Here is a 12589-nt window from a genome sequence, read left to right on the forward strand (position 1 = left end):
CGACACATCCAAATCAGGAGGAAAGGATGATTACATCCGCTGGGTAAGATGAGCTTCATCCCAGTGTGTTCAAGGGAAAGTAGTAGAGAAAATGTTAGAACTTATCATAGGAGTGGAGATAACTTGTGTTATGAAGTTGAAGGCAAATACTATAACTGAAAGAGAGAGAGAGAGTGCTGTTCTGCACAGAGATTATAAGCAACTGCGTATATAACTAGATGGCTGTCCCAGAGTGTACTGGAAAATTGAAAATATATAACATTTGGCTGTGAAATGGATACCTGAATTTTGGTTGCTGTTTTGACAACAATTTGAATTTAACCAATTTAAATTACGTCCCAGATTCTCAAACCCAATTGTGTTCGAACTTATTGCATTGCCAACGAATATAAATGCTGCTATTTTGAAAATTGGTCAGAGAGCAACTTCCATAGAGAAAGAAATTCGTGGAGATCTAATTGCCCATCTAACATTTTGCTCTCAAAGAAATTAGAAAACACACTGTATCAAAAGGTACATTTTCGTATGAAACATGCTCGCAATAAAAAGAAAGACGACGACCCAGGGAAATCAACACTGGAAGACTGAAAACAGAATTTCAGAACCATGCAATTGCTGTCGTCTTAAGTTGATGTAATTTTAATAAGTGTCTTATTAAACAGCATATTATTATACAGCTGGAGGCAAATAGTAAGCAGTTAAGAGAATGTGGAGTTTAGAGTTGTGAATAGCTGTTGTTTAATGCTCATTTTTAGAGTTAAAGAATAAGTTGATGTTAACTTAGTGGAATTTGGGAGTTCTCTGTCACTCAATTTAATTATGATATGGAGATGCCGGTGTTGGACTGGGGTGTACAAAGTTAAAAATCACACAACACCAGGTTATAGTCCAACAGGTTTAATTGGAAGCACACTAGCTTTTGGAGCGACGCTCCTTCATCAGGTGATAGTGGGGGCTCAATCCTAACACAGAATTTATAGCAAAAATTTATAGTGTGATGTAACTGAAATTATACATTGAAAAATTGATTGTCTGTTAAGCCTTTCAGCTGTTAGAATACAGTGATAAATCACAAAACCTTTTTTTTAAAAGTTGCATTCTCGGGTTAGCTGTTACCAATGGTGATATAGCTAGACAATATGTTGAAGGTGTTGGCCCCCTGTGTTCTCTGTCTATGCCATGATGTTTAGATTGATTCTAATCTAAAAAGTGAGATAACTGAGTTCTACATAAATTCATGCAGTTTTTGAGCTCAGAGTTTTATATGAATGTATGCAGTTTTTGAGCAAAGTACAATGTAACCCTTGCAGGGTTACATTTTTTTTATTTCAAAATATACTTTATTCATATAAATAAATCTTTGGTACCTGTACAATTGGTCATGTCGTTCATATATATATATACATTGCATGTCTTAACATTACAGAAGATTGAATTAATCGAATTTACAGTTATCGTATTTATAGTTCTGTTTATTAACCATTACATTGTACTTTGCTCAAAAACTGCATGAATTTATGTAAAACTCCGTTATCTCACTTTTTAGATCAGAATCAATCTAAACATCATGGCATAGACAGAGAACACAGGGGGCCAACACCTTCAACATATTGTCTAGCTATCACCATTGTTAACAGCTAACCTGAGAATGCAACTTTAAAAAAAAGGGTTTGATTTACACATGAAAGAAGTGAAACTATCACTGTATTCTAACAGATGAAAGGATTAACAGAATCAATTTTTCAATATATAATTTCAGTTACATCACAATGTAAATTTTTGCTATAAATTCTGTGTTAGGATTGAGCCCTCCACTATCACCTGATGAAGGAGCGTCGCTCCAAAAGTTTCCAATTAGACCTGTTGGACTATAACCTGGTGTGTGATTTTTAACTCAATTTAACAGATTTCAAGGCGAGGTGAGATTTTCTGGGTGTTTGGTTTAAGTAATAGAGGGGTTCACCTCTGTGTCATAACACTGGGCACTTAAAAGAAAAAGATAAAACTGTGAAACGTGGATTTCAGAAAAGGATTTCTTTTTTTGAAGTTGCTGGTGCTTTTGAGGAAGTTACTTTTAGCATTGATAAAGGAGAACCAGTGAACATACATTATTTGGTTTTCATAAGGTGAATGGGATTGGGGAAAATATACTGCTACATGCTGCGAATTGGTTAACAGACAGAAAGCAGACAGTAGGAATAAACAGATTATCTTCAGGATGGCAGACTGCTACTCATGGGATATTGTATGGGACAGTGCTCGGCCCACAGCTATGTGCAGTCTACATAAATGATTATGATATGGGAACCATTTGGGAAGTTTCTATCTTGGTTGATGATACCAAATTGTGTGGGAATGTACATTTTGAAGAGGATGAAACAAGGCTTCAAGAGACTTAAACTAAGTGAACGGATTAGAACACGGTAGATGGAATATAATGTGAGCAACTGTGAAGTTATCACTTTGACTAAAAAATGTTAGAACATTTCTTAAATGGTTACGGTTGGGAGAAATCAATGTCCAAAGGAACCTAGATACTGTTATTCATGAGTTACTAAAAGTTATCTAAGAGCAGCATGCAATTAGGAAGGCAAATGGTACTATGATCTTTATCGTAAAGGGATTTAAGTACAGAAGATGACTTGCTGCAGTTATAAAGAGCTTTGGTGAGACTTACTGGAGTACTAAATACAGTTTTGTTCTCTTCTCCAAAGAAAGGCAATTTTTTTTTTACATCAATCTGTTTAGAGATGTTATCACAAACCTCAGAGGCAGATGGAATTTCAAACCCTGGCCTCCCATTAGAGGATAAGGACACGATCATTGCACCAGAAAAGCCTTTGCAAGGAGTATGTTGTCACAGAATTAGAAATCACACAACACCAGGTTATCGTCCAACAGGTTTATTTGAAAGCACTAGCTTTCGGAGCGCTGCTCCTTCATCAGGTGGTTGTGTAATGCACAGAGGAGTGCAATGGAGATTTATCAGATTAATCTCTCGGATGATGGGAGACTGGGATGGCCTTCCCTAGAGTTTTGAAAAATGAGGGATGACCTCATTTAAACTTACAAAATTCTTACAGGGTGAATCCCAGAATAAATAGATCATTTAAGACAAAGATAAAGGACGAAACACTATCTCAGAGTGGAAGCTTAATCATGTTTAAAAACAGAAAATGACATAATCCTGAAGATCAATAAATTCAAGGAATAGGGAGGAAGATGGTGCAGATGGTACCAAATGTATCTATTTCGTCATGAGATAACTGAATGGCAGAGTAGGCTTAATAGCTTACTCTTGTCCCAATGTATAGATATAAAATGCTCAAGCAAGTTTTCTTTACTCTCAAAACAATAAATTATTGCATATCTTGCACAGCTGTGGGGAAATTATGTTTCAATCAATGTCCATTTCGCAAGAGTGGATGAAAAATGTCCTATCATCCCCAGTCAATATTAAATATAAATACTAGTTTTCCTTAGATTGTGCAATTAAAAATTATAAATCTGACTTTTATGCAATTCGAACCTATATTTGAATATAGGTTTTTGAATATTTGAATATAGGTATTTTTTGAATATATAATTAGTGAAACTTTAAAAATGACAGTAACAGGTAACAAATCAATTTAATCTGAATATTTGACAAGGCAGTAACTGCATATTCACTTATTATAAAATTTATGCTATAAACACAGACAATTTACACTGGGGAAAAGATTCAAAGTACTTCATTAAACAGAAATCTTGGGAAATAGAGAAGAAATCAGTTTAACCGATGGAAACATTTCTAAAATTACACAAGCTTAAATTACATTTAAAAATGCAATGTCCAATTTACCTTGAAGTAAAGGGCTCAAAATTCTGTTATGCCATAATAAATCAGATGAGTGTTGCAGTTCCCACAAACACCACAGAGCTTAGAAACTTACATTATCATTTTTGATGCAGACACGCACTTGACACAAATGTATTGTGAAAATGGCATGAGAACGAGAACTCTGAACATTCATTTGAGTACTAGCAGTTGTTCGAGAAAGAGCTCCCAGCTTCAGACACTGCAGCATCTACAAGATAAGGTGAAATTATTTGAAACAGATTTTTTAAAATTAATGTACGCATGGAGGTACCCTAACCAGAACATTTATATCTACATTATTCAAATAATATGCTTTAATAAATATGAACGCAAATTATTTTTGATATACTGAAGTCAGTGACAAAAGGGACTGACGATAATGTGCTGTTTTCCTAAAATAACAGAAATTTGAATCTTCCCTCAATAGAAGTATAAATATGCAAAGTTCAAAGATAGACTGTTTGGAACTCTTCCCTGATATTTCTATTCATTTAATCTGCATTCTAAGTAAGTTTTACAGATTACGTTTGTTAATAATATATTGGAAAAATAAAGTGGTTCATTAAATTATGTTTAACAGTATGTGCAGTATTAATATTGTGCAGCGCATTGCTTAATAAAATCAAATACTGACAGGATAAGTAACAAAATTCTGAAGACTGTGGCTAAATATTATTTTGCAATGCAGTGAAACAGGGGTTTAGAAGTTTTACTTAGGTACAACAATAGGGTGGCACTGTGGCTCAGTGGTTAGCACTGCTGCCTCAGCGCCAGGGACCCAGGTTTGATTCCATCCTGTGTGGAGTTTGCACATTCTCTCCATTTATGTGTGGGTTTCCCCCGGGTGCTCTGGCTTCCTCCCGCAGTCCAACGATGTGCGGAATTTACCGAGTTCGGTAAATTGACCTTAGTGTTCAGTGAGGTGCAGGCTAAGTGGATTAGCCATGGGAAATGCAAGGTTACAGGGATCTGCATGGGATGTTCTTCGGAGGGTCAGTGTGGGCCTGAATATAATGAATGGCCTGCTTCCACACTATGGATTCTATGATTCTGTGAGCAATGAACACTTACTGAGCAACATATTAAACAGAAACATTACATCATAATGAAAATAGCAGTCTAAAATTGGCAGCTATCCAGAGAATCTGTAGTGAGTTTGGGTATATTAGAGTTTCACCACAGTTTTACAGTATTTTAGCCAGCGTCATAATCCTAGCTGATGTCATTAACAGACAAGTCAAATGTCAGGCAGGAACCTGATAAGTTTTGATTTGTACAGGTTTGAACAAAGTAATCTCCTGCTGAAACACAAGCATATAATGCTGCAGATTTTGTTTGAACAGAAGAACAGAAAGTTATTTAAAAGATTAATAGATTCTACTTATAATACAAATTTAAAGATTTCTAAACACAGAAAAAGTGTAATTCTGAACACACGGTTACAAACTGAAAAGAAACAAAATTGCTCTGTACAGTACCCAAAACACTACTGATAGAATACCCAGACCAGAATCCCCGAATCTAATTTTTAAAAAAACAAAGAACTGCGGCTGCTGTAAATGAGAAACAAAACCAAAAGTTGATATAAAAGCTCAGCAGGTCATGTAGCATCTGTGCAGAAAAATCAAAGTTAGCATTTCGGTCCAATGACCCGTCCTGAGTTCTGAGGAAGGGTCACCAGGTCCAAAACACTAACTTTGATTTCTTTGCATAGATGCTATAAGACATGCCGAGCTTTTCCAGCAACTTCAGTTTTTGTCCCCAAATCAAATACATTGATAGGCTTAAGCCACTTGTAACTTCAATTTCTAGACTGTGACTGCAGGTAGCTACAGGAAGAACCTGTTACATACCTGCTGAAATGCACTCACCTTTAAGTCACTCCCTCACGGCTTATTCCAACACTCTGGTCTGGGACAAACTCCTCACTTTAAAGTAACGTAATTCACAATACATACTTCCGTCCTCAGGATCATGGTTTACATAGACTGGATATTTCAAACACTTTACAATACTGCTCCACTCAAACAAAAACTTTTAAAAAACTGTGGGCATTTCCCTTAAGCTCAAAACAAAACTTCCAGAGCTTTCTAACAAACCCTCGAGGCCTCATTATTTACACCTTTTGAGCCATAAAACTTTCTAAATTAAACTGAAGTCCATTATTGGTGCACTCAAACCCAGTCAGTCTAAAGGCAGGCCTTTAAAATGTTTTAAAAGAAATCACTATTGCTCCAAATATTCTCAGTTAACATCCTTCAAACACACAGAAAACCCTCTGGTTATGAATCCAAAAATCAGAAACTCAGACATACAACAAATATTATACTGCAGTCGACATCACATTATTTTGTGATAAGGGGATAGAAACAGAAATAGAAGTTGGCCATTCAGCCCTTCAAGCCTTTTATGCCATTTAACATGACCATGGCTGATAATCCAAGTCAGTATCCTGCTTCTAATTTCTCATATCCTCAATCCTTTTAGCCATCTGTGTGAAGAAATTTCTCATTTCAGTTCTGATGGCTTACCCAATATCCTTAGATTGGGACCCTGGTTCTGGGTCCCCTGTCATGAGGGCCATCTTCCTGTGTTTATACTGTCTGGTCCTGAGAGAATTTTACAGGGTCCTAGGAGATTCCCTGGATGTCTACTGTCCTGCTCTTCATTGTCAATATCAATTTTCCATCTGTAAGCTCAGTACAAAGTTAAACAGTCATCAAGTTTTCAAAATGCACAATATTTGCAATGTAAGTGCATTGAGACTTGTATCCTTAAGCAATGACTGAGGACTTGCCTCACTTGGAGGATAAACTCCATTCAAGTCATCTTATTCTAAGCACAGAGATTAATTTACACAGTGTTCAGTGTTACCCAACATATTTCCTGACTCCATGAGCGCATTAAACTTAGTCTTTAGGTAAAAGACATCATACACATGCTTAAAATTTGCCTTCAATGGGCTGAGTCTGGTTCATTGTCTGAGACAGTAGACAACACAACAATAATCTTCCTCTTTGATATGATCAAACACTTTAAATTCCCGATGGAAAACCTGCAGACAGAATTGAAAAATAATAGTTTATGAGTGACTGCTACCCATTATACACTTTTCTCATTGCTCATGCTGCCACATGTTGACATTGTATATTTACTTTCCACACCTAAATATTTTTTCCCTTTGAAGCTAGTGTATTTTAGAAGCAGAAAGCCAGTAAAACAAACAGCTTACCAAACAATACTAAAGGGCACCTCAGAAAAGTCATAGCTTCACCAGTGAAGCTGTTCTGCATAACCATTCAAGAAAACCACTTGACAAGTGCTTTCTTAAAAGCACTGGAAACAGAATGTTCCTCATTTACCAGATTAAGTTTACAATTAATTTTGCATCACAGCAAACTTTTGAAAAACTCTTCAATTACATCAATTTGTTCAATGACTTTAAACATAAAAAGGTAATAATCTTTCAGTATATAAAGATTACCTTTCACTATATAAACTTTCAGTGTTTGCTCATTTATTACAATTTCAACATGCTTCCAGGTTACTGTTTTGCAAAGAAACCTTATTTGGTTTGAGTTTGGCATTCACATTCCAATTGCAGAATGAATATTGAAACTGACATGCATATTTCACAGTCAAATAACTGACATCCATTAAAAATACCTTTCAAACTTTGTTGAGACTGATACGAAGTCTCAGTGAAACTGATAGAACATGCAAAAACAAAAACCAAGTGTTTTCAATTCAAAGTATTCAATGTAAATATAATGCATTTCTTGCTAACAACATTAGATTGTCACTTTTGTTTTAAATAAGGCATTTAGACTTCAGGAAATTCCTCAACAGAGCAAATAAAAAAAAGTTATATCTTGCACTGTACACCAATAGCAACCAGCCATCTTAAAATCATGTCTGACCAATGACAGTCAATGGAAATCAGAGAAAGGTCACTCCTACTTGAGTCACAAAGGAACATGGTTGCTCTTTTAGGATGTCAGTCATCTAAGCTCCAGGATATCAGTGCAGGAGTTCCTCAGGGTAGCACTCTAGGCCCACTTCACCAATGACCGCTCGTACGTAATGAAGTAAACGTTGGGTATAGCTGCTGATGATTGCGCAATGTTCAGAGCAATCTGTCACTCCTCAGATACTAAAACAGTCCATATCCAAATCTACTAGGTCCTGTATAATATCTAGGTTTAGGCTGACAATTGGCAGGTAACAATCAAACACATAAGTGTCAATCAATGATCACCACGAACAAGGGACAATCTATCCAAGGCTCCTTGACATCCACTGAGATTACCAGAGCTGAATCCCTCACAAATCAACAGGGGATTTGGGGAATAATACTGACTAAAAACAGTACTGAACCAGCCATACAATACTGCAGCTACACTAACAGGTAAGAGGCTTGGAAACCTGCTGCATGCAACTCATCTCTTCACTATCTAAAGCCAGTCCATGATTTATAAGATCTATGCGCGAGATGGAATATTGTTGAGTGTGTGGCACTGGAAAAACAACAGGTCAGGCAGCATCCAAGGAGAAGGAGAATTGACTTTTTGGGCATAAGCCCTTCATCAGGAATGAGGCTTTTGGGCCGGGGGGGAGGGGGGGGTGGGGTTGGGAGCAAGGTAGCTGAGAACTCGATATGCAGATGAAGGTGGGGGAGAAGGTTCTAAGTTGGAGAGGAGGATGGAGCGGATAGATGGGAAAGGTGATAGACAAATCAGGAAGGTAGTGCCGAGTTGGAGGCTTGGGACTGGGATAATGTGGAGGATGGGGAAATGAGGAAACTAATGAAATCCACATTGATGTTGTGTAGTTGCAGAGTCCCAAGGGGGAATATGAGGCGTTCTTCCTCCAGGCATCGTGTGGTAAGGGTTTGGCAATGGAGGCGGGCCAGGACCTGCATGTCCTTGGCAGAGTGGGAGTGGAAGTTGAAGTGTTCAGCGACGGGGTGGTGGGGTGGTTGATGCAGGTGTTCCAGAGATTTTCTCTGAAATGATCTGCAAATTGGCGTCCTGTCTCCCCGATGCAGAAGTGACACATTGGGTGCAAATGATACAGTAGATGACATTGGGAGGTACAGGTACACTTCTGTCAGTTGTGGAAGGATCCTTTGGGGCCTTGGACAAAGGTGAGAGGGGGAGGTGTGGGCGCAGGTTTTGCACTTATGCAGTGGCAGGGGAAGAGGGCGTAGATCTGACGAGGGAGTCAGCACCTTCCATGTGCCACCGCAAGAAGTGCAAAACCTGCGCCCACACATCACTTTCTCCTATTGTGGTGCCTCCCCACTCGTCTGGATGAGTATACTTCAACAACACAAGTCTGACAATATCCAGGACAACTGCCTGTCTGATGGCACCACATCTACATTTAGGTAAAAACAATGACTGCAGATGAGTAAAATCGACGTTTCGGGCAAAAGCCCTTCATCAGGAATAAAGGCAGAGATCCTGAAGCGTGGAGAGATAAACTAGAGGAGGGTGGGGGTGGGGAGAAAGTAGCATAGAGTACAATAGGTGAGTGGGGGAGGGGATGAAGGAGATAGGTCAGGGAGGAGGGTGGAGTGGATAGATGGAAAAGATAATAGGCAGGTAGGACAGGTCATGGGGACAGTGCTGACCCTCCTCCCTGACCTATCACCTTCATCCTTCATCCCACTCATCTATTGTACTCTATGCTACTTTCTCCCCACCCCCACCCTCCTCTAGTTTATCTCTCCACGCTTCAGGATCTCTGCCTTTATTCCTGATGAAGGGCTTTTGCCCGAAACGTCGATTTTACTGCTCCGCGGATGCTGCCTGAACTGCTGTGCTCTTCCAGCACCACTGATCCAGAACCACATCTACATTTGTCTGCTTCACTAAATGATGCTCAACAGCAGTAGTACATATCATAAAGATGCACTGCAGAAATTAACAAAGGCTCCCTAGACAGCACATTTTCAACCCAGAAACACAAACATCGAGAAAGACAAGGACAAGAGATGCACAGGAAAATTACCACTTGAAAGTTTCTCTCCAAACCATTCCGACAGTGTATTGCCATTTCTTCACTTTTGCCGACAGCATTGTGGGTATGCCTATGTCAAATAGACTGCACTGGTTCGAGAAGGCAGCTCACCACCACATTTTCAATGTCAATTATGGATGGGCAATAAATATTGATCAAACCAGCAAATTGCTCATCCCCTGAATAAAAATAAATTCTAATCACAATGAACATCAAGAAAACTAAATTTTACACCAAACACCACTATGTCCCATTCTGCCTCTTGACTTGCATCATCATCTGCATCATCCATCATTGGCAATCATGTCATTGCTCACCATATCATTCCATAGGTAAATCATTTTCTGTGTCATCATATGCATACAATATACCACATTTCTTGTATGATTTCATGGTAATTTGCATTCTAGACGTCTACAATGCATTCAGTGCTGTTATTTGTCACAACCCCATATGCTGCCTCCCTCAACGAACGTAATCTCTCCTTCGATCATCTGGTCATTCCACCTTTGCTTATGCTACCCTTGATTCAACATTTTTATAAACAAGCCTATGGTTGAACAAGACTGGGTAGACCACTGGGAAATAATTGCAATGACAGTTTTACTATCTAACCTTAACAGCAGAATTGATGAGATATATTTGAATATATCCTAAATAAAGATTTTTTTTAAAAAAGATGCAATCCCTTTCGTTGGAAACTCAACTTTCCTCAGCCAAATTTCTCACCAATTTACAGTGATCCTTTCTCACAAATATCATCCGCTACTTTGTTTGGGGTGGTCCTGGTAGTATTCTTAACACTATCATTTTCTACAATTTGGCGAATTGTTTAACTAGCTGCCATCCATCCAGGTTACTAATCTGCATCCAATCTTTTGGAAATGTCTCTGAAGTGCAATAAGAGGCCATCGAATTCTTCTCTGAAACAGTGAAATCTTAAATTTCAGCAGTAGTACAAAATAGCTTCTCCTTCTAAACCAGGCACACCATCCAAGGAATGCCTTCAAAGTCTGCAACACTTAATTTTCTTGACTGGATTTTTGCTGTTTCACACATAGGAAACAGGATCCATTCAGGCAATTTTCAGTGAAATATTGTGCAACTTGCAGTCACATGCTTCCCTACATTTACAGATTTATTTTTGCTAGAGCGCTTGCTTCAATCTCGAACATTCTTCTCTGATATCTTCAATCCTGTGGTTGCTGCACAATTATATGTCTGCTTAGTTTTTAAAATTGCAAAGTTTGAACTAGCCTGTGCATCTACTGTTCCTTCATAATACTATCATATATTAGTTGGTATGAGATTACGTCTGGCGGGAACACAGTGAGCAGTGTGCACAAGTGAGTAGTAGCCCTGACAGCGCACATTGATGTACATAGTCACAAGAAACAAAACAACTGCCTTCAACAGTATGACATTCAACACTTCGACAAAGTTTGTTTACAAGGGCAGGTTTTACTTCTCCAGTGAATAGGTGCAGAGTACAAAATGTTTTCATTTTTTAGGCTAGAAGTCAGGTGTTGACCTTTACAAAAGATTAACAAATACACTAGCATACTGTAAGCACAATTTCATTACCATCTTTCCGTTCATTTTAACATACAAGCATCTTTGGGAAATTTTCTGCAAATGTCAGTTTCAGAGTTTTCTCTCCCAAAAGCTGTATGTTGCTAAACTGTCAAAAAGTGATAGTTTCTTCAATTTAAAAAAGGTACATCTCAGGGATAAAGGGAGTAATTGAGTGAATTTGAATTATGGTTGGCTTTGCTCTCTTAAGCTTGATATGGGGAGGCATTCAATTTACTCCTTTCCCTTTTTAGTCCTGCTTTTTATGGCTGAAAACAGACAAATCACTTCTAACACATTTGCTTTAGCTTGATCTGCAATGTCAATATATTGTAAATGGTTCCGAAGCTTCTGGGAATGTAATCATGTGATTAACCGAGGCCATTGTGTGTTCCCAGCATGCTTGTATACTTCTAAAAGAAACAGAGTGCAAACAAAACTGTAAAAGAGAATAGACTTTTCCTTGGAATTACTCTTCTTGCCTTCTGGGTATAACATAATACCCAATATCATAGGAAAACATGGGGATCCCTATTTATGTCATCTTGCAAAGTGTTCAGATTACAGAGGAGGAAGTGCTGGATGTCTTGAAACGGTTAAAGGTGGATAAATCCCCAGGACCGTATCAGGTGTACCCGAGAACTCTGTGGGAAGCTAGAGAAGTGTTTGCTGGGCTTCTTGCTGAGATATTTGTATCATCGATAGTCACAGGTGAGGTATCGGAAGACTGGAGGTTGGCAAACGTGGTACCACTGTTTAAGAAGCACAGTAAAGACAAGCCTGGGAACTATAGACCGGTGAGCCTGATCTCAGTGGTGGGCAAGTTGTTGGAGGGAATCCTGAGGGAACAGGATGTACATGTATTTGGAAAGGCAAGGACTGATTAGGGATAGTCAACATGGCTTTGTGCGTGGGAAATCATGTCTCACAAACTTGATTGAGTTTTTTGAAGAAGTAAGAAAGATAATTGATGAGGGCAGATCTGTATGGACTTCAGTAAGGCATTTGACAAGGTTCCCCAAGGGAGACTGATTAGCAAGGTTAGATCTCATGGAATACAGGGAGAACTAGCCATTTGGACACAGAATTGATTCAAAGGTAGAAGACAGAGGGTGATGGTGGAGGGTTGTTTTT

General features: G+C 38.4%; 1 protein-coding gene across 3 annotated transcripts in view; it reads right to left on the reverse strand.

Moving 5' to 3' along the window:
• Positions 1–12589, reverse strand: part of kif21a (kinesin family member 21A) — a 142821-nt gene that overhangs the window by 89029 nt on the left and 41203 nt on the right. For all 3 annotated transcript variants that reach the window (XM_043713606.1, XM_043713604.1, XM_043713605.1), the window contains exon 5: positions 3933–4067. In XM_043713606.1, the coding sequence (XP_043569541.1) occupies positions 3933–4067 (135 nt within the window). The remainder of the gene's footprint in view (positions 1–3932; positions 4068–12589) is intronic.

The sequence above is a fragment of the Chiloscyllium plagiosum genome, chromosome 23 (assembly GCF_004010195.1).
Source record: "Chiloscyllium plagiosum isolate BGI_BamShark_2017 chromosome 23, ASM401019v2, whole genome shotgun sequence".
NCBI lineage: Eukaryota > Metazoa > Chordata > Chondrichthyes > Orectolobiformes > Hemiscylliidae > Chiloscyllium > Chiloscyllium plagiosum.